This window comes from Silurus meridionalis, chromosome 14, assembly GCF_014805685.1.
Source record: "Silurus meridionalis isolate SWU-2019-XX chromosome 14, ASM1480568v1, whole genome shotgun sequence".
In the NCBI taxonomy this organism is placed as follows: Eukaryota; Metazoa; Chordata; class Actinopteri; order Siluriformes; family Siluridae; genus Silurus; species Silurus meridionalis.
Window position 1 is genome coordinate 698,442 of NC_060897.1, and position 20,682 is coordinate 719,123.

Consider the following 20,682-nt stretch of genomic DNA (forward strand, 5'->3'; position numbering starts at 1 on the left):
ATAAACCACACTATAATTACATTCCAGGAGGCCACGTTGCTTGAGAGAGGTCAAGAGGAAGCTAAGAGGCTGTGACTGACCACCAGACCATCAGCCCTTCAGGAGACAGAGATGTTCTACACAAACAGTCACTGTGTTTTACTGGTGGATTATGATTGATTGACATACACACTCAGGAGGGAAGGAGTAGCTCTGTGGTAAAGACTGGGTTTAGACTGGGATAGGGTTATGGTTTATGGTTGGATGTAGACTGCATTAGGACTAATGGATGGATTAAGGTTAGACTGGGATTAGACTGGGCAGTATTAGAATATAGGGTTTAATTAAATAGGGTTAGGGTTTAGGGTTGGGTTTAGGCTGGTTTAGATTGGGTTAAGGTGAGGGTTAGTTAGATTGGGCTGAGGGTGGATTTAGACTAGGTTAAGGGTTAGAGTTTAGGGTTGGGTTTAGGCTGGTTTAGATTGGGTTAAGGTGAGGTTAGTTAGATTGGGCTGAGGGTGGATTTAGACTAGGTTAAGGGTTAGAGTTTAGGGTTGGGTTTAGGCTGGTTTAGATTGGGTTAAGGTGAGGGTTAGTTAGATTGGGCTGAGGGTGGATTTAGACTAGGTTAAGGGTTAGAGTTTAGGGTTGGGTTTAGGCTGGTTTAGATTGGGTTAAGGTGAGGGTTAGTTAGATTGGGCTGAGGGTGGATTTAGACTAGGTTAGGGTTAGAGTTTTGGTTGGAGTTAGATTGGGCTAAGGTTAAGTTTAGACTGGGTTATTGTTTATAGTTGGGGTTAGACTGGGTTAGGAGTCATGTATATACATGTATATAAACAATGCAATAATTGCTAATACTAAATAATTGTCTTTTTTGTCTTTACATCACAGAAACAGATTCTTGTGTGTATTTGTATTCGTCTACACCCTTCATCTTCTTTACAAACTGTAAAACCTTAACACCCTCCAGTGGCTTTCAGACTGCAGGAAATAACTTCATGCTCTGATGAGTCTCCCAGGACCTTCAGACCTCCAGGGGGCGCCATGAATTTTACAACACTTTCAAATTTACCTTGGTTCAATAACTTTTTTGAGGCAGCCATAGTGCACCCCCTGGTGGTGAGGGAAAAGACTACTAGAGCAAAAAGACTAAAGAGGGAATTTAAAAAAATATTCTTTAATAATTAAATTGTGGAAGTAACAGCTGAAGATTTAGACAAAGCTGTGAATCGGAAGCGTTTCGTTTCTATCTGGAGTAAAAAGAGAAACAAACCTGAAACTTAAAGATTTTCCTCTAAATTTGAGACATAATGAAGATGAATGAACTAAATTGAATAGGATTTGTTTAATTCTTTTTTTTTCACTTCTGTTTTTGATTCAATTGAAAAAGGACAATAAAAATATTAGAAAAACATTTCCAAACTTAGAAGAATGAACCTGCTGCTGTAAACAACCCTGAGAATGTTGGAAACGTTTTGATGTCCTTCAGTACAGTCTGTTATCTGACATACAAGAAGCACATGTAGCACCAAGGTCTTCCTGAAGCCAATCGAAGGAGGAACTTTACAGGAACCTTGTCTTCTCCATAGTGATAGTCAGCAGAACTTCAGCTCAGCACCTCAGTGGGGTTTAAACTCACAACCTCCTGTTTTTTAGATGAACCTTAGACAGAGAAGTTACGGTTTTGTCTTTCTGATCCACACGGATGCACACATGATGATCTTGATGTGGGGAAGTCGTCTGTAATGTGATGCTTATTCAAACAGTTAATGTTAATGAAAGGAGTCTCCAGTGTCAGTGCTTTGTCTTGATGCTGTCAGTGTAAAAAGAAATGGATAGAAAGAACAAGTCAAGAAAATATGGTAATGTCTGGAATGCTGCTGAGGATTAAAACACTAAGGTTTGTGATAATGTAGAGGGTTCATGTGGCTGACCAAAATAAAAGCATCAAAAGTCTAATCAAGAAAATACGTTCTGATAATATAGGTCTGATAATAAAAACTCATCGTTCTCTTGGTTCCTCTCGACCCCCTTCTTCGCTCTACAGAAGCCATGTTGTATTTTACGGTGTAGCCATGTTGCCTAGCAACACGATGTGGACCCGTGGTCAGACGGAGAGCAGCATGGAGGACGGTGAGGAGATCGATGTGCTGGGATTTATTCACCTCATGGCCCCAGGAAGATCTTCTCCCAATCCTGACCCATGTTTAGGGTTATATCATGTGGTAGCAGAGATTGATAGAGTACTTCCTCTGTGACAGGAAATAGTTTCAGATCTGCTTCTATCTGTCTATTCTCAGAGTAAAGCTTAATAAATAAACTGTAATTAAACTGAATTAAATATTATATTTAGAAAAGATTTTTTAAATAAATAAATAAATATAGAGGGTTTAATTAATACCTAAGATACAAATTCATCAATAAATAATCACCATTTAGATTTACAAAATATAATAAGCGTAGGATTAAATAAAACAATGTGTCTAGAAATGTTACTTAGGCTTTATAGGATCAGTTGCAAAAGTATTGGCACCCCTTTTAAAGATAATCCCAACTTATTAACATTTATGTCTATAACTTTACCCAGGGTGCCAAAACTTTTCAGAGCTGACTCTATAGATTTGACACTGATTTATATAAAGATTTTCAATTTAAATATTTCATTGCGATTAATCGCATGATTGTCATGAGTTAACTTGGATAATCGCAACTTAATCACATTTATTTTTTATGCTTTATGCAAATGTATGTTTATTTTAGTGAATCCGAACTCATCATAGAGCATGAAGACTAAATATTCTTGTAAATGTTTTAAAGAAATTATGGTGTTTTAAATGATGTAAATCATCAGGACACCAAACGCAACTTTTGCTATGTTTCCACACGGACGGTTTTAATTGCCGGATGTGTGCATTATGATGGATTTTGGTGCTAATTTGAAAAAGTAAAACAAATGCTTAGTGAATAAAAATTATTTTGCGGTGGAGTTTATTTATTTTACCTCTTTAGGTTTATTTATTTTATATTTTTAATAAAAATGGTCACACAGAAATGCATGCTGCATTAAGTATTTAAACCATTCGCAACATCATTCCTGAGATGTTTTTACACCTTCACTGAAGCCTACCAGTGAAAAGGTTCATTGTTTGATTATGATTTGAAAAGATGCACATCTCTCCATGTAAGGCCTCACAAGGCAGATCAGAGCCATAAGGTCAAAGGAACTGCCTGCAGAGCTCAGAGACAGGATTAGTGCACAGATCTGGGGAAGGCTACAAAAAACTGCTGCTGCACTGAAAATTCCCAAGAACGCAGTGGCCTCCATAATGGCAAAATGAAAAAAAATGTGTGTCACATCCAGCACTATTCCTATGGAAGCCTGTTTGGATTTAACAAAAATGCACCTGAACTCTCAGACTGTGTGAAGCAAGATTCTCTGGTCTGATTAACCTGTTTGGCCTCATTTCTAAACATTATGTCTGGAGAAACCCAGACATAATCACCTGCTCAAAACCTCCCCAAAACTGAAGCATGGTGGTGGTAGCATCACACTGTGGGGGTGTTTTTCTGCAGCATGCACTGGAAGACTGTTCAGGGTAGGGTTGAGGGAAAGCTGAATGAAGGAAAGTACAGAGATCTGCTTAATAAATACATGTTCCACATCAGTCTGGGCCGAAAGTTCACCTTCCTATTGAACTTCTCTGGAGAGACCTGAAAGCGGATGTCCACAGATGTGGAACTGCTGCCAGAGGTGCTTCAACTCAGAACTGGGTAAAGCGTCTGAATAATTATGGAAATGTGATATTTCAGTTTTATTCATAAAAAAAAAAACACAGACATCTCTAGAATGCTGTTGTTCTTGGTCAGAATGGGGGACTGAGTGTAGGCTCATAAGAAAATAAATTATTTGAAAGACTGTAAAATCAGTCACACAATAATATTGAAAAAGTGAAGGGTCTGAATGCACATTGCAGGTGTAGGTGATTTAAACACAGACAGTAAAGCAGATAAAAGGCTTTTTTAATGATTTATATTTTTATAATTTATTAAAAATGGAGTTTTTGGATTTCGGCATAAACGCAGTCACAGGAGGCGGGGAGATGCACAGACGCGCTCTGACCACTAGGTGTCAGTGTTGCGCGGCGCGCCGACGCGCTCCCACGTGACCGCAGAAGCAGAGGGGAGGGTCAGGCCGCACCGCTCGCACTTTTCAAACACGGCGCTGGTTCGGTCCGCGATTCTGCAACAGCAGCTTCACGGCTCGGTGCAGGTTCGAGCGCTCAGAGTTCGGTCAGACTGCGCGGTCGTTTTCCCCGTGGCGCAGCGGGTCATGCAGTCCTGGCGAAGGTAATGAGCCGCAAAACCCTCGGGTCTCGGCTTAGCAGCGCCCATAAACTGCACCGGAACTGGAATGACTGGCAGCCCAGGTAGGTGTCTCTCCGTCACGGCGCGTTTTTCTACGAAAGCTCGGGGATTCACGCTGGGCCTTATGGCTTATTTCAGGGAACTCCAGCGCTTCGACACGCTCTCTGACTCTTAATAGGTGTAACACGGCGCAGCAGAACGCGTTCGCTTTAACCGGAGGATTGTTGTTTTAATAGTTTATTATAAAAACTATAGAAGTCAGTGAACTTATCAATACACCCCCCCCCCCAACACGCAGGGTTAGCTCATTAGCTAGCATCGACTCCAGCTAAACTATTTAGTTCTCCCTATACAGTCACGATATCGTTTTCCAAACTACACCAGTGTAGCGTTAATTAAGCATTATAACCCGTGTGTGTGTGTGTGTGTGTGTGTGTGTGTGTGTTGATTTATATTGTGATTAATAGAGAAACGGTTTCCGCCGCTGTGCCCAAACCTTATTCGTGGGGGCGGCTGTGTCCCAAACCGAGCCGCACTCCGCTACCCTAGTGCACTACTTAGGAAACAACCTGCACGCGATCTAGTGTACTACGCGTTTGTGGTTGTTTGGGACGCAGCCGCGATCTCTGGCTATGTTTTAATGATGGACGGTTATTAATATTTTAATATGAAGTTACAAAACTTACTAAAGTTTAGTAAGTATTACTGTATAAGTTTTATATTTAATTTAACCGAGTCGTTACTAGATCGGCTTGTGAATAAAACCGTGTAGTTTGTTAGTATATATTTTTTGTTTAAGATGTAATTAATGGTCGGAGCGCGCGCGCTTTCTCCCTCATAACCACCTCGCTGTTTATTTTAATAAAAATGTAGGTTTATAAAATGTATAAAATCTGATAAAGCGCTGATCGTTAAACGTTTAATGTAAACTTTGATGTTAGCCACCTGGCTAAAGGTAATGCTAGCGCGTCAGACGGCGCCGCGTATTGACGGTTAGCATGTTAGCCTGTTTAGCATGCTAATTCTCTCTCAGGATTGAACTGGTATAGTACATTTATTATAATTTATATAGATAATAAAATTCATGAGGGGTTTTCTTTTGTTTGTTAGACGAATAAAATAAAAAATTAGGTTAGTAAATTAGGTGGGCTCGGTGTTCAGGTAGCGCGTGCAGTATGTTTGCTAGGCTAGGCTATGCTAGCTGTCATGCTTCCGTTAGACCGTGTAGTAAAACTCGGGTTTAACCCGGGATTAACTGATCCTGAGCTCTAATCCCGGCATCAGGACTGAGGGATTTACTGTAATATCAGATTATGAACTGTACAGGATGTGAACAGGACTGGTGTGTTTATTACTGATGTTAGGAATGTTAGCATGCTAAATCAGACCCTCAGGGTTCTACAGAGGGGCAGTTTGGGGTAAAATCAGACCCTCAGGGTTCTACAGAGGGGCAGTTTGGGGTGAAATCAGACCCTCAGGGTTCTACAGAGGGGCAGTTTGGGGTAAAATCAGACCCTCAGGGTTCTACAGAGGGGCAGTTTGGGGTAAAATCAGACCCTCAGGGTTCTACAGAGGGGCAGTTTGGGGTGAAATCAGACCCTCAGGGTTCTACAGAGGGCAGTTTGGGGTGAAATCAGACCCTCAGGGTTCTACAGAGGGCAGTTTGGGGTGAAATCAGACCCTCAGGGTTCTACAGAGGGGCAGTTTGGGGTGAAATCAGACCCTCAGGGTTCTACAGAGGGGCAGTTTGGGGTGAAATCAGACCCTCAGGGTTCTACAGAGGGGCAGTTTGGGGTGAAATCAGACCCTCGGGGTTCTACAGAGGGGCAGTTTGGGGTGAAATCAGACCCTCAGGGTTCTACAGAGGGGCAGTTTGGGGTGAAATCAGGTTCACTTCAAGACGCGAGTGTAAAAGTTTACACTGATCTAATATCTGTGCATTTCTTTCTTTTTCTTATTTTCTGTTTTTTTCTTTTTTTCTTCATCTGTCGCTTTCTTCTTTTCTTTCTTTTTCCTTTGTTATTCTTTTATTCTCCATATCTGTCTGTCTATATTCTGTGCATTTCTTCTCTCTTGTTTGTATTATTCTGTCTATTCCTTTCTGCATTTTTTTCTTTTTTTTCTCCTTGTAAATGTTTTTCCTTTTTTCCACTTAACTTGTTTGATCTCTAAACTTTTGCACTGACACTGGAGACTCCTTCCAGAAACGTTACACAGACGTGACCTCACGTTCTGCCTCACGTGACTGAGCTGTTGCTATGGAAGTGATGCCACCTGATGTCACAGCTGCTGTTAGAGAACATTTATCAACAGCTCCTGACCAATCAGGATGCAGGATTCAGCAGCGGGTGTAAAGTGTTAGACAAGGAATTTGTGTGAGCTGTTACGAGGCTGGAAAAGTGTGTGTGAGAGTTTAAACCTTAGTGTGTGTGTGTGTGTGTGTGTGTGTGTGTTTCAGAAGCGACAGCCAGGAAGGTGTGAAGTGCAGCAGCATCTCCAGAGAGCACAGTTCAGCAGCTGTATACGACCCCGTGACCTCCGAGCAGCCGGGAACACTAACACCACCTCTGCACCATGACTCCTACACCACTCACAGCTCACTGGAAGAAGGAGGTGTGTGTGTGTGTACGTGTGTGTTTGTGTGTGTGTGTGTGTGTGTGTGTGTACACATCTCTATCGTCACACATAATTTCTCCTTCTTTCCCCTTATTTTCTTAAATTAAAATTATTTAATATACTTAATTATTTAAAAATATTAAAAATTATAATTAAAATGTCGTTCTAAGTGAAATCACCCATTAAATACATTCAAGAAAAATATATTTAAAATAAATAAATCAGGTGACGTATGTAATTACTTAAATAATCCAGTGTTGTTATAATTCATACATATTTTATAATATATTTATAAACATGAACTTATATAACATACATTTGATTTACGATTGATAAGATTTTGATTTAATGATTAAATCATTTGAATATTTCTCTCTTTATTGAAGGGTGTAATGTTTAATTCCACCATTAAATCCTGTGAAAGACTTTTTATTTTTAATTAATTTAATTTGTATACTTATTACTTTAGTTTATAAAATAAATAAATGTTTAAGAATGCATTCTAAAGTAATCAGTAAAAATAATGAATTAATAAATGATAAAAAGACAACAGATAAGAGAGAAAAACAAACATTGAATAGTAAAAAAGAAAAAACAAGAAATAGAATGTTTTTTCTTTTTACTTATCCAATCTTTATTGTTTTTCTATTTATCTGTTGTCCTTTTTTTCTTATTCTATCCTTTTTTTCTTTTTGTTATACTTTATTTCATTTTTTTTCTATATTCTTTACTTATATTTTCATGTCTTTAAATTTTTTATTAAAATCTTTCTTTTACTCTGTTTTTTCTTTTCTTATTCTATACGGTGGAGTAGAGTGATAGCAGGAGTGATTTGTGATAGAAGAGTATCTGAGAGAGTGTGTTAGAGAAGTGAAGAAAAGAGTGCAGGCAGGGTGGAGTGGGTGGAGAAGAGTGATAGCAGGAGTGATTTGTGATAGAAGAGTATCTGTGAGAGTGAAAGGGAAAGTTTATAGGACTGTGGTGAGACCTGAGATGTTGTATGGATTAGAGACAGTGGCATTGAGTAAAAGACAGGAGGTGGAGCTGGAGGTAGCAGAGCTGAAGATGTTGAGATGTTTGTTGGGAGTGACGACGATGGACAGGATTAGAAATGAGTTTATTAGAGGGACAGCGCATGTAGGACGTTTTGGAGACAAGGTGAGGGAGGTGAGATTGAGATGGTTTGGACATGTGCAGAGGAGGGACATGGGGTATATCAGTAGGAGAATGCTGAGGATGGAGACACCAGATAGAAGGTTTATGGATGTGGTGAGAGAAGACATGCAGGTAGTCTCCTAACGTGGAGGGAAATAAAGATGGCCGACTGCCACGTCTCACCGTGTTTAGACTTGTAATGTGTATCAGATATTAACCACTTCCTGAGAAGATGAGCTCGAGCGTACAGCTGGGGGTGTGTGCTGAAAAACCTTCTACACACACACACACACACTCTGAACATGATGGAATAATTTCAGGTGGAGAGGAAATGAGTGAGGGATCTCCTGTAGGTGGAGTAAAGACCTGATATCTAGGGTAGATCATGGATGAAGTGTGACACACCTGTATGAGCTTTCACTCTATACCTTTCAGACGTTTTCATAATTATCTAATCACATTCAGAAAAAACAGAACGTCTACTGTTGCTCCCTCCTCCTGCTGAGAAACTAATCACAACCAAATAGAGCTTGTAGGTGTCTGGGCCCTGGCTGAGGTTCTGTAGTGCTCGGCGTGTGGTAGTTTTTTTCCTCTTCTCGCAGTGTAAAGATGAAACCTGTCGGAACGGATCCTGATCAGAAAATGGAACAAAAATCACCGTGGAGTTTGGAAAGCACCGAACTGACTCATCGTGTGGGCGTGTGTGTGTGTGTGTGTGTGTGTGTGTGTGTGTGTGTGTGTGTGTGTGTAGGTTTTAACCAGCTTTTATTTCTTTTTTTAAATAAACACAGGTGTGTTTGACGCTGATGGAGGCCACGGTGAAAATACATTTGGTTGGAAGTCGCTGGGGCAAGAGTTGAGGATCAATGATGTGACCACGGATTTACCCAGTTTTCAGCATGGACACCGTGCTTTAGCTGCAAAGGACATGAGGAAATCACAGGGTGGGTGTGAACACACACACACACACACACACACACACACACACACACACAGTGCGCTGTAAGTTGTAGAGTGTACAGAACTGTGGTTCTCCCCCAGTTTATACACACCCAATTAAAATAGTATTATATGAAGTGTGTGGGTGTGTGCGTGCACTCGCTCAACAATATGGGTGATGATGGAAGTCTTTCAACTTCCCAGTTTCAAGGAAAATAAAAAATAAACTGTTTAGACCTTAAATCAATGAATTAATTTGGGGAGCAGAGTTAATGTATTTAACACTGAATTGAGTACCAGACTACTAGCATTTTTAATCTACCTTTCTAATCTCTCTCTCTCTCTCTCTCTCTTCTCCCCTTCTCTCCCCTCGTGCTCTCTCTCTCCCTTCTCTCTCTCCCTTCTCTCTCTCTCCTCTCTCTCTCTCTCTCTCTCTCTCTCTCTCTCTCTCTCTCTCTCTCTCTCTCCCTTCTCTCCCCTGCGTGCTCTCTCTCTCTCTCTCTCCCTTCTCCATCTCTCTTCCTTCTCTCCCCTGCGTGCTCTCTCTCTATCTCTCTCTCACACCCCCTCTCTCTCAGATCGACCGCAGGCTCATTCTGATGAGTCTCGGCTCTCTAATCTCCTGCGCAGGGTGTCTCGGGAGGACGATCGGGAACGCAGGTTAACTACCTTGAAACAAATGAGGGAACTTATTGTGCACTCGGAAAACAAGGTGGTAAGTTTTGGCGCTCGGTACGAACCCGTCCCTGCGAGCGTGATGAATTATTTTAGCATGGATTGGAGCGTGTTTGATTATATCTGGTCATTATCTGTTGCAGGTCCTGGTTAAACAGTTGGATACCATTTTGAGCACCCTGAATGATATTTTAAATGAAAGGTAAGATTCAATGTTTAAATAAATTCCTATTTGAGTGGAATATTGAGCAGGTGTTTAATCTGAGAGCACATGAGCATAGAGAAGAGTTTTTCTGTAATTTTTCTGCTGATTAAGTGCTACGTTATGACACACAGGTGGTTTTATTTGGGGATTTTCTGTGAATAGACACAATTTTAAGCATGTGTTATTTGTGGATCCTTTTTTTTTTCCTGGGCCTGCGCTGCTGAAACAATGTTTTATAGCCAAAAAACCACCAAAATGTATTTATTTATACTTGATTTAATATCTGTGAAATAAATAATAAAAAAGGAACATGGAAAAATTGAGAATGCATGTACAGACTGTTAACAATTAATAATTGCTTATTTTATAAAATAAAAAATTGAAGCACTATATAGATAGATAGATATAAAATTTGTTAATGCTCCAAGTTTAAAGGCGTTTGGTTGAGTTTTATCAATATTTTATCATATAATTAAACTCTTATCTGAGGGAATTGATGTTTTATTAATTTGTTTACTTTTCTAATTCCTGTGCTTGCAGCAGTAAACTCCTCCACGAGCTTCGTCAGGAAGCGGCGTGCTGCCTGGGTTTGCTCTGCGCTGCCCTCAGCTATGAGACCGAGAAGATCTTCAAGTGGATGTTTGTGAAGTTCAGCAGCAGCAGTAAGGACGAGGTGAAGCTGCTCTACCTGGTGGCCGTGTACAAGGCTCTGGAGACGGCAGGGGAGAAGAAAGCCTTCTCGCCCGTCATGCAGGTGCAGTTATCAGACTTCCAGCTGCTGCATAAACCCTTAGCCAAAAGTATTCGGACACAGTTTCAGTGTTCAGATTCCTGGATGTTTTTTCTTTGTGTGTAGTTGGTGATGGGAAGCCTCCAGTCCATCCTGGAGAACCTGGACACTCCAGAGCTGCTGTGTCAGAGCGTGAAGTGCATCCTGCTGTTGGCTCGCTGCTACCCGCACATCTTCAGCACCAACTTCAGAGTAAGCAGCAGCAGCATCGTTCCCTCACACTGCTCCGTCTCACAGCTTGGAGACGACAAGACTAATTGTTGGCTTTGTGTTCTCCTCAGGACACTGTGGACATCCTGGTGGGGTGGCACATTGACCACACACAGAAACAATCCCTCACCGTTCAGGTGTCTGGTAAGGAGAGAGAGAGAGAGTGTGTGTGTGTTTGTTTATTCAGACTCATGTTCTGAAAAACCCTTTGGTGTGTGCAGGTTGGTTACAGAGTCTGGAGCAGTTCTGGGTGGCTGATTTGACCTTTTCTACCACACTTTTGGGCCAGTTTCTGGAGGACATGGAAGCATATGCAGAGGTACACACTTTTAAACAGCGTTGTTTTGTTTGGAAGATGTTATTTGCACCGTAAAGTGCTGTGCAAAGGTCCACATTCTCTGTGCATGCTTGACACAGACCTGCCATTCTCTCGATGAATCCAAACATCATTTAAACACAACAACTTTAGTTCCAGCAAATGCAGATGTAAAACCTTCATCAGATCCTGTTGTTTCTGACTTTGCCTTAAAGTGTTTACAGAAGAAAATCAAGCTCTTAAGAGATCACGTGTGTCTCTAGTAGAAGCTGGCAGATTTGACAATTTCTTTAACTGAGCACTAGGGTTAGGGATCCAACTTGCCGATAACAGATTAATCAAATGTTTTTAAAACATATACCGGACAAACAAGATGTAAAATAGTACTGAACGTTATTTCAAAAACTATCAATATGTATTTTCTATCCATATTGATAGTTTTTCCGGGTTACATCAGCGCAGGAGCAACAGAGATTATACAGCACAAGAGCGACCTCTAGAGGTCAATCACTGACACCACGTGCTGTCTGTTTTAACACGAGACCACGGGCTGCACTTCATTCATGGTTGTTTTTAGCACATTAAAGTTAACAGATAAAATGAACTTAATTTAGAAATGTTTTTAAATTAACAAACAAGAAACAATAATTCTGTAGCATTTTTCAGTTGGTTACGAATGGAATTTTACCTTAAAGCTTTATTTCACATAAATTCAAAGTTATGCTTAAAATGGCAATTTTAAAAGGCCAGAGCTTTGAAATTACATTTTTTTTTTTTTTTTTGTGCAAGTTCTGTACAATTTTACATGGAGTGTTACGTATGTTTGCTCAGATAATCGGTTATCTGAGATTCAATCATTCATCCTGAGGTAGCTCGAATAAGACTGATGAAGGACTCTTTTACGTTGATTATTGATGTTGGGCTCAGCTCCTGCTTACTGTTCTGACTCTCTTGTCAGGATCTGAGCCACGTGGTGTCGGGTGAGGCCGTAGACGAAGACGTCCCCCCGCCAGCCGTGTCTCTGCCCAAATTGGCGGCTCTGCTGCGCGTCTTCAGCACGGTGGTGCGCAGCATCGGGGAGCGATTCAACCCCATACGTGGTCCGCCAATCACAGAGGCGTACGTCACCGACGTAAGTTGAGACACTTCAAAGGTAACCACGACGACGATTGAAAGGAAAGCACGTGCGGGGTTAATGTTTTCTCTGTGTCTCAGGTGTTGAACCGCGTGTTGGGGTGCATCACCGCGGCTAAGCAGGTTTTCTTCTCCGAGGCTGTTCTGACTGCGGGGAACGAGTGTGTGTGTGTGCTGCTGACCAGCATGGACTCGAGCAGCCAGCTGACAGGAGCGGTCATTTCTTATGGTCTGGACCAGCTGGAGAGCTGCTGCTCATGTAGTGCAGAGTACAGCGTGGGCGTCCTGAACCTCCTCACACTGGTGACTGTCACCAAAAAAATTCTTATCTAACTGCAGTTCATATGTTGTGTTTGATGTATGAGATTTCATCAGCACATCCTGGTAATGCTTAATACATAATAGCAGCTGTAGATGTTTCTATTTATTTATTTATTTATTTTAATATGCAGATTGTTGAGCAGATCAACACCAAGCTGCCTGCTACGTTTGTAGAAAAGCTCCTGGCTCCCACCTCCCAGCTCCTGGAGCTGCGTTTCCACAGAGAGAGAGAGGTACGGCTACAGTTCATGACGCAGATGTTAATTTTCACTTCAGATTTTTTTTCCTAGCGTTGATTTTGTTTGTGTGGCAGGTCATGGTGGCGGCGCATAGCGTGTACCAGGCGGTGCTGAGCCTCAAGAACATTCCTATCCTGGAGGCGGCGTATAAGCTGGTGCTGGGGGAGATGGGCTGTGCTGTCAACAGCCTGCTGGCACCGCTGGGTCTTCCTGCGGCGTGTCCCAACATCCAGCACACGGCCTTTAACCAGCTGCAGTTCCGCCCAGACCGCGCAGAGTTCATCCTCATCTTCAACCTCAGCACCCTCACCACCATCGGCAACACAAAGAACTCCCTGATCGGGGTGCGTCTCCGTCAGTCTTAGACTAGAGATTGGTTGCGAGAACTTGGTTGCATCACACTTGCTGATAACTAATCGATTAAATGGATACTGGATAAATAAACAATCCATGTAAAGTAGTACTGAACTTATTAAAAAAAAAAAAAAAGTACAGAATAATGTAAGTGTTAAAATGAATATGAATGTTTTAATTATAATAAATATAGAAATTGTAAATAATAAATGCTGCGCAGAGAGCGCTATATTTAGTATCGTGTGTTAAAACAAACGGCGTGTGATGTTATTGATTCGCCTCTAGAGGCCGCTCTCAGAGCATTAGACTTTTCCCTGGAAAAACTATCTGTAGGGATTTTTACTGATAATTTCAGCAATTGACTATTGGTGCCGTTCAATCGGCAAAACCGACTTCTCATTGGTCAGAAGGTGTGACACTGTTTCTATAGTAACAGCTCATTTACAGCGACGGTCCATGATGGTGTGTGTGTGTGTTTGCTGTTACAGATGTGGGCACTGTCTCCCACTGTGTTTGCGCTCCTCAGCCAGAACTTGATGTTGGTTCACAATGAGCTGGCCGTGCACTACCCTGCTGTCCAGTACTCTGTGCTCTACACGCTCTACTCACACTGCACCAGGTACACACACACACACACACACACACACACACTTCCTCCAATATGGGTCTGTTAAATTTATTTTTAATAATTATGCCGTCCAAGTGTTTATTTTTCTTTCTTTCTCTGAGACAGACACGAGCATTTCATCTCCAGCAGCCTCAGCTCCTCGAGTCCCTCGCTCTTCGATGGTGCAGTCATCAGCACAGTTACCACGGCAACCAAGAAGCATTTCAGCACCCTCCTTAGTCTGTTGGGGGCGCTGTTGTGTAAGGAGCGCCTAAACTCTGAGGCCAGGTATCACACGCCTGTATCTCTCTGTTTATCTCTCCCTCTCTCTCTCTTTCTCCTCTGTAGGTCTCTGTACCCATTCCTAGTGTAAGGTTTCTTTTTTGCTCGACTCTAAAAGACTTTTGTGTGTTGGTGGTTTTCAGGAAGCTGCTCCTCACCTGGTCACTGGAAGTGAGTCTGATGATGAAGAAATCTGAAACCTACTCCCCGCTTTTCTCCTTGCCCTCTTTTCAGCGATTCTGTAAAGGACTTCTGACAAACGGTGAGCATTTTCAGTTTACGTGCAGAAACTTTGATGTAGTGGCACAGTGATGCTGTCGGTGATCCTCGTGTCCGCTCTGCGCCCTACTGAAAGGGCAGTAGTTTAAGGGCACTGATGGGAAAGATCTTCTGTTATGATCCTCATGTATGAACCTCTATAATGCATAAGTCTTTCTGGATCAGGCTTCTTCCACATGCCATAAATACAAACATATGTTCAGCTACTTTCAATAAAATTAATGCATTTTATATATATACCTGCTACTTCTTTTAATCATATCTTGTATATTTAACCAGTTGTAATAGTTGTGTATTAAGTGTATGAATTATACATCAGTTTGTTTTTGCTCTGAAACAAATCCTTTGTTTTTTTTCTGCAGCGTTGAATGAAGACCCCACTCTGTCTCTCCAGACGTGCAACAGCCTACAGGTCCTGTCCTCGTCCCTCCCCGTGGAGCTCCTACAGAGGTCAGAGCATGTATTTGTACAGAAATAAGTACACTGTACGGTCAAAAGTTTGTGGGCACCTGACCATGAGATTGGCATGTTTTTCTTTTTTTTTTTTTTTTTAACATTGTTCCCAATAGTGCTGGAGCTCTATAGCAGGAGATATTGTCCTGCTTGAACAGATTTGTCTCCTAGTTTAAATGAAGGGTGAATTTTATGCTCCCGCGTCTAAAGACGTCCTACACAATTGCGTGCCCTCAAGTTTGTGGTAATGGTTTGGTGAAGAACCACAAGTGGGTCGAAAAGTCAGGTGTCCCGATACTTTTGGCTGTGAGTGTAAGCTGAGCGTGTGCTCTAAGGTTGCGTGTGTGCGTGCAGATGTGTGGACGTATGCCGGGTGCAGCTGGTCCACTCCACTGTAAGAGTCAGACAGGCTTTCGGGAAGCTCCTGAGATCCATCCCACTGCATGTGGCCCTAAGGTCAGTCGAGGTTTTCAGAACCTTAAGACATTGAGAGTCTGGGAGTCATCTTAGATCTAACGTATGCATGCATGTGTTTTGCACCCGACAGTAACCGCAGCTCCTCAGAGATTCATGAGATTTCTCTCGCCATCCGGCGGCACATGAGCAAAGCGCCGAGCAACACTTTCCACCCGCAGGACTTCTCTGACCTCATCAGCTTCATCCTGTATGGAACAGTCCACCGTGGAGGGTGAGTTACATGTGTGTGTACTACAGGGTGGGTGATTCCTCCTGTGTTTCAGTGCACGTCCTTACTCCGTGTGTGTGTGTGTGTGTGTGTGTGTGTGTGTGTGTGTGTGTGTGTGTGTGTGTGTGTGTGTGTGTGTGTGTGTGTGAGAGACAGAAAGGAGCCCTGGTTAGAGAGGTTGTACCACAGCTGTCAGCGGTCTGAGAAGCGCGATTGTGCCGTGGTGCCGCGCTCCCTGGTGAAGGTTGAGGCGGTACTGTGGCAGTGGGCAGTGTGGGAAGCTGCCCAATTCACAGTCCTCTCCAAACTGCGCACTCCTCTGGGACGAGCTCAGGACACGTTCCAAACCATTGAAGGTCAGCACACACACACACACACACACACGTTTATTGAGTGGAGCAGTGCAGAAATTGCAAAAACATGAGGTAGATCCTCAAAACAAACAAATAACACTTTAAATGGGCATTTTATGTTTTGTGTTAAAAATTAACTACCTGCATAAGCAACTTTTTTAATTTTAGGTTAAATAATAAATTGATCTCTCTGAGAGACTCAGAAGTCGGAATACTATTCAAACCTGATTACGAATGGAAAAACGTGCTGCTGAGACACAACACTCGAGATTACTGAGGAAACTGTGTATCTATGTTTATTTTGTGTGTTCACTGGTTTGTCAATAGTACAATCGTTTGTCTGTATAATTTGAGGGACAGATCTCTCTCGCATGTGGCACTCGAAGCACCTCAAACACATCGTTGCAGCATCGCTGTAATCCTGCTGAATCGTGTCAGACGTCTCTGGCAGATTTGCCCAGTTTCATTCAGAATTTCACGCTTGCTTTTTGTTCTAACTTGAAATCAAAGACTTGGTCATACATGTGGTCTGAACAGCACCAGTCGCACAGCTCCTGATGTACACAGGACCATGTCTTTCGGCACACTGGCTTATGAGGGTCGGTGCTCCCTGTGACTGTGTGTGCAGCCTCGTGCTGCCATCTGTGTCGTGTTACAAAACCAGTCTCGTGTGTGTGTGTGTGTGTGTGTGTGTGTGTGTGTGTGTGTGTGTGTGTGTGTGTGTGTGTGTGTGTGCACTGTAGGAATGATCCGCAGTCTTGCAGCTCACAGTCTGAACAGTGAACAGGAGCTCAGTCAGTGGAGTGGAGGAGAAAGTGATGAGGGTCATCACACCAACCAGCTCCGCCTCGCTCTTCTCCTGCAGTTCCTCGAGAACCTCGAGAAGCTCATGTACAACGCTTATGAAGGCTGCGCCAATGCTCTCACCGCCCCTCCCAAGGTAACGCCTCCTGGTGTCCTGGATGGCTTGTGTTTTTATATATATATAAATTTTTTTTATTTATTTTTTGTCTGAATTTTAAAACCTTTTCCTGTTCTCCAGGGCATCAGGACCTTTTTCTACACCAACCGTCAGACGTGTCAGGATTGGCTGACGAGGATCCGTCTGGCTCTGATGAGGGTAGGGCTTATGTCTGGCCAGCCGGCCGTCACCATCCGCCACGGGTTTGACCTTCTCACCGAGATCAAGAACACCAGTGCGCAGGTTCGATTAATTTCTACTACTTCTACTTGTTTATTTGCTTTTGATAGCATTTTTTTGTGTGTCATGGTCTCGATTGTTTCTCCAGGGCCCTGAGATGGAGGTTCCCATCACCATGCTGGTGGAGGCTCTGTGTGAGCTGCGTTGTCCTGAAGCCATCCAGGGATTGGCGGCGTGGAGTTTGACCCACATGGGGAAGAGCGTGGCGTGGGTCGGGTCTGTAGCTCTGCAGGCCGAGGGAAAGTGAGTAATGCTGTGTTTTTTGTTGCCTCCCCGTTTTGATATGACTCCACCCCTTTTTTTGTCACACATGCAGTAATAAATGTTCCCTGTACTATTAACTTAAAAGGTTCGAGAAAGCGGCTCTGGAGTACCAGGAGCAGCTGTGTGCCGTCACCGGGGTCGACTGCTCCATCAAGGGCTTCGACAGATCCTTACTAAACCTCACCAACTCTCCCACAGGAAACGCCTCCAGTCCCAAACATACAGGAAGTGGTGAGGGGAACGTCCTCCACATGATCATTTCATTATTTAAATGAAGTATTCGTACTCAAGAGCCTGGCGCTCGGCTCAGTCTAGGGTTACAAAGGGGCAGGAAATTTAATCTGGGGTATTTTGGAAATATTACATTCATGTGAAATATTAATGATTTATTGATATGAATTATTTGAAAATAAATTTGAAACTTGCTATTTTCTCCCCGTTGAGATTAGACAGGCTGAACCTTTTGTGATGTATTCTTATTCGTATTATTAATTATATATATTTTTCTTCTATGTCTGGAAAGCGCTTTGAGATGAAATGTTTAAAGGCGTGATATAAAGATTCTTAAAATGGGAATTAGAAATTTCTAATTAAACATTTTCTGCAGGGTCTAAAAAAAAATGTAGGATTTAAAACACTAACTTTGCTGTTCTAGGACTGGATTTTAAAGCGTCTTAATTTTCCGATGTCCACGTAACATCACCTCTAATGCTCTTAGAAATGCTCCCCAGCATTTCAGCGTGTGTTTTGTATATAAATATTGGCACCCTTGTATTCATTCTGTTAGTCTATAATAAGAAACAATCTCTCTGTAGGAGATATTAAGAAGACGGTGCTGTTGAAATCCAGCGAGTGTTCCCCTGAGGTTCTGAACTTCCTGGCCAACAAGGCGTGCGAGTGTTACGTGGCTCTGAGTGACTGGGCGTCGGTGCAGGAGTGGCAGTCCAGCATGATGGCGCTGAAAAAGAACAGCAACAGCTCAGCCACCGTCACGCTCAAGACCGACTTCAACTACATCAAGTGAGCAAATGTTCAGTGTCTTGTAAAAGGATTGTAGAAGGTGTCCTGTGGATTCTGATCATCTGTGTGTGTGTGTGTGTGTGTCAGAGCGCTGAGCAGGTTCGAGGACGGCGATTTCACAGAGTGCCGTGCACAGTTGGAGCTGCTTCCAGGAGATGATTATGGCCTCCTCAACTCCAACACCAAGGACAAACTAGGTACTGATCAATATTTTCACTAGGAACACAGATCAGGTAGCACTGCATAATGATGCACATCAGATATCTGACTTGCTCCACCATTTACAGACCTGAAGCGGCTCCTTCCTGCTGTACTCAGTCCCGATCCATCAGAGCTGCAGAAGGCCATCGAGGTTCAGCTGCTGCGGAGCGCCGTCGGAGCCTTCTTATCCTCCAATCACGAGCAGGACCAGAAAGTTCTTCCTTCATCAGAGTAAATTCCTCTTGTCTGAATATGTAATAATGGATGAACCTTTTAAAGAACCTTGAGGAACCTAAATCTCTTATCTTGGTTTCTATGAACTTTTCCCTCAGCACTCTGGTGAAGTATCTAAAGCAGACGGCTCGGGTTGCTCTGGGACCTCTGCGTCTCTCCACGCTCACCCTGTGCGACACTCTGCCTACCCTCGGGACCCTGCAGCTCCACTGCGCCAGCTCCTTGGAGACCTCGTTGTGCAGTCAGCACCCCTCCGAGGTCAGGTGGTTGCACCTGCAGCGTTTTGCTAATCTTACTGAAGATTTGATGCTCATGACTCCGTGTTTCCGTGTTTTAGGAATGTCTGATCCCGCTGTACAGCGACGCCCTGAGCACATGTAAGCAGCAGGACGTCCAGCCTTGGCTCCACGCAGTCAGATACAGCATGTTTCAGAGGCATCTCTTCACCAAGCTCAGAGGTCCAAACCTGGTCTCGCTTCTGTTTTGTTTTTGTTTTATGTCTTGTGCCAACACTGGTTGATAACGTTATCAGTGTTTACTGTTGTAGGTTCTTCTGGTCCTGTGGACTCTCACCTGGTGGAGCTGTGTCTGACCACGGTGAAGTTCGCTCGTAAGCAGGGGAACATCGCTCTCGCCACACGTCTCCTCGCTCAGTGCAGCAAAACCTCCACTGACGACCCGGAGATATCGGACCTGACGCTGAGCTTCAGGCAACTGTCCCTAGAGGGCGCTGTGGCTGAGAAATGGGGCCCCGAGCTGAAGATCGAGAGGGCTAAAGTGCTCTTCACTGCAGGTCAGTTCTGCTTTGTGTAACGAGGCGTCTCAATAAAACACTGAAGGGAAAGTGATTTTTCAGTGTTCTTGTGCAGGTTATTTAAGGACCATGGACAGCTGCCTCCTAAAATGATATTCTTAATATTGTGTGGTCAGTCCACAGCAGTGACCTGATTATTTTTGATTTTCTATTGATTTCTATTGTGCATCTTTTTTAAATTTAATCCTTACATTTAATCAGTCAATTACAATAAGACATTTTGCCTGTTTCCAAACAAAAATGTAATTAGTATCAACAAAATGTATTTTTGCAAATTAGAGGAAACAGGAGCTGCATCTGAAGTGGCATTTAGTGTGTGTGTGTGTGTGTGTGTGTGTGTGTGTGTGTGTGTGTATACACAGTTTAATGCAGCTGTTCAAGGTCAGTTAATTGTAAACGGGTCTTGATTTATTTTTTTTTGTCCATGTAACTCTACCTTCAATGCTCTTAGAATTGCTCCCAAAGCACTTTAGAATGTGTAGAATGTTTTTCCCCCTTTGTGGTGTTCTTTCTTTTGCTAGTCTGAATATAATTAGCTGTATTGCTACTACAAACAAGATAAACATGCAGTCAGCTTTCAGCTATTGTGTGAATCTCTAATTGTACCAGAGACATAAAAATGGATTGTGCAGGTTTAGTGATAGTTGGATTTATGGCTCGGTAAAGGAGAGTTGCTAATTGTGCGTTTTTGATTAAATTCTTAATGTTCTTAAAAAGGTCAAGTCTTAAATCTAACTTGGTCAAACCTGCAGAAACCATGCAAATGCATAAATGTTATATTTTAAACATAAAATGTTCCGATATTTGAGAATAAAAAAAAGGAGAAAATACTTTAAGTGTAAAAATTAAACCAGTCGTTGCAATTGAACGAATCACCCGTTTGATTGATTTGATCACAATTGCTCACTTTACTCACTATCGCTGAGACCCGAAAGCTCTGAGCTGCGGTATAAAATCTAATTCACATTAGATTAGATTAGAGTTGTGCTGA

The 20,682-nt window shown here is 42.6% G+C and overlaps 1 protein-coding gene across 3 annotated transcripts in view; it reads left to right on the forward strand.

The window, feature by feature from the left end:
- Positions 1 to 4,093: 4,093 nt before the first annotated feature.
- smg1 (SMG1 nonsense mediated mRNA decay associated PI3K related kinase) overlaps positions 4,094 to 20,682 on the forward strand; it is a 35,543-nt gene continuing 18,954 nt past the window's right edge. The window contains exons 1-30 of one of the 3 annotated variants that reach the window (XM_046866193.1): positions 4,094 to 4,406; positions 6,803 to 6,957; positions 8,907 to 9,059; positions 9,633 to 9,769; positions 9,873 to 9,931; positions 10,475 to 10,688; positions 10,791 to 10,916; positions 11,006 to 11,078; positions 11,156 to 11,253; positions 12,209 to 12,382; positions 12,466 to 12,687; positions 12,837 to 12,938; positions 13,019 to 13,288; positions 13,787 to 13,917; positions 14,032 to 14,193; positions 14,331 to 14,449; positions 14,829 to 14,916; positions 15,274 to 15,375; positions 15,467 to 15,607; positions 15,761 to 15,960; positions 16,701 to 16,897; positions 17,000 to 17,161; positions 17,247 to 17,401; positions 17,508 to 17,653; positions 18,238 to 18,442; positions 18,530 to 18,639; positions 18,730 to 18,874; positions 18,976 to 19,135; positions 19,215 to 19,335; positions 19,425 to 19,670. In XM_046866193.1, the coding sequence (XP_046722149.1) occupies positions 4,330 to 4,406; positions 6,803 to 6,957; positions 8,907 to 9,059; positions 9,633 to 9,769; positions 9,873 to 9,931; positions 10,475 to 10,688; positions 10,791 to 10,916; positions 11,006 to 11,078; positions 11,156 to 11,253; positions 12,209 to 12,382; positions 12,466 to 12,687; positions 12,837 to 12,938; positions 13,019 to 13,288; positions 13,787 to 13,917; positions 14,032 to 14,193; positions 14,331 to 14,449; positions 14,829 to 14,916; positions 15,274 to 15,375; positions 15,467 to 15,607; positions 15,761 to 15,960; positions 16,701 to 16,897; positions 17,000 to 17,161; positions 17,247 to 17,401; positions 17,508 to 17,653; positions 18,238 to 18,442; positions 18,530 to 18,639; positions 18,730 to 18,874; positions 18,976 to 19,135; positions 19,215 to 19,335; positions 19,425 to 19,670 (4,450 nt within the window). In that variant the 5' untranslated portion in view covers positions 4,094 to 4,329. The remainder of the gene's footprint in view (positions 4,407 to 6,802; positions 6,958 to 8,906; positions 9,060 to 9,632; positions 9,770 to 9,872; positions 9,932 to 10,474; positions 10,689 to 10,790; positions 10,917 to 11,005; positions 11,079 to 11,155; positions 11,254 to 12,208; positions 12,383 to 12,465; positions 12,688 to 12,836; positions 12,939 to 13,018; positions 13,289 to 13,786; positions 13,918 to 14,031; positions 14,194 to 14,330; positions 14,450 to 14,828; positions 14,917 to 15,273; positions 15,376 to 15,466; positions 15,608 to 15,760; positions 15,961 to 16,700; positions 16,898 to 16,999; positions 17,162 to 17,246; positions 17,402 to 17,507; positions 17,654 to 18,237; positions 18,443 to 18,529; positions 18,640 to 18,729; positions 18,875 to 18,975; positions 19,136 to 19,214; positions 19,336 to 19,424; positions 19,671 to 20,682) is intronic. The other 2 variants (XM_046866192.1, XM_046866191.1) reach the window with 2 other exon arrangements.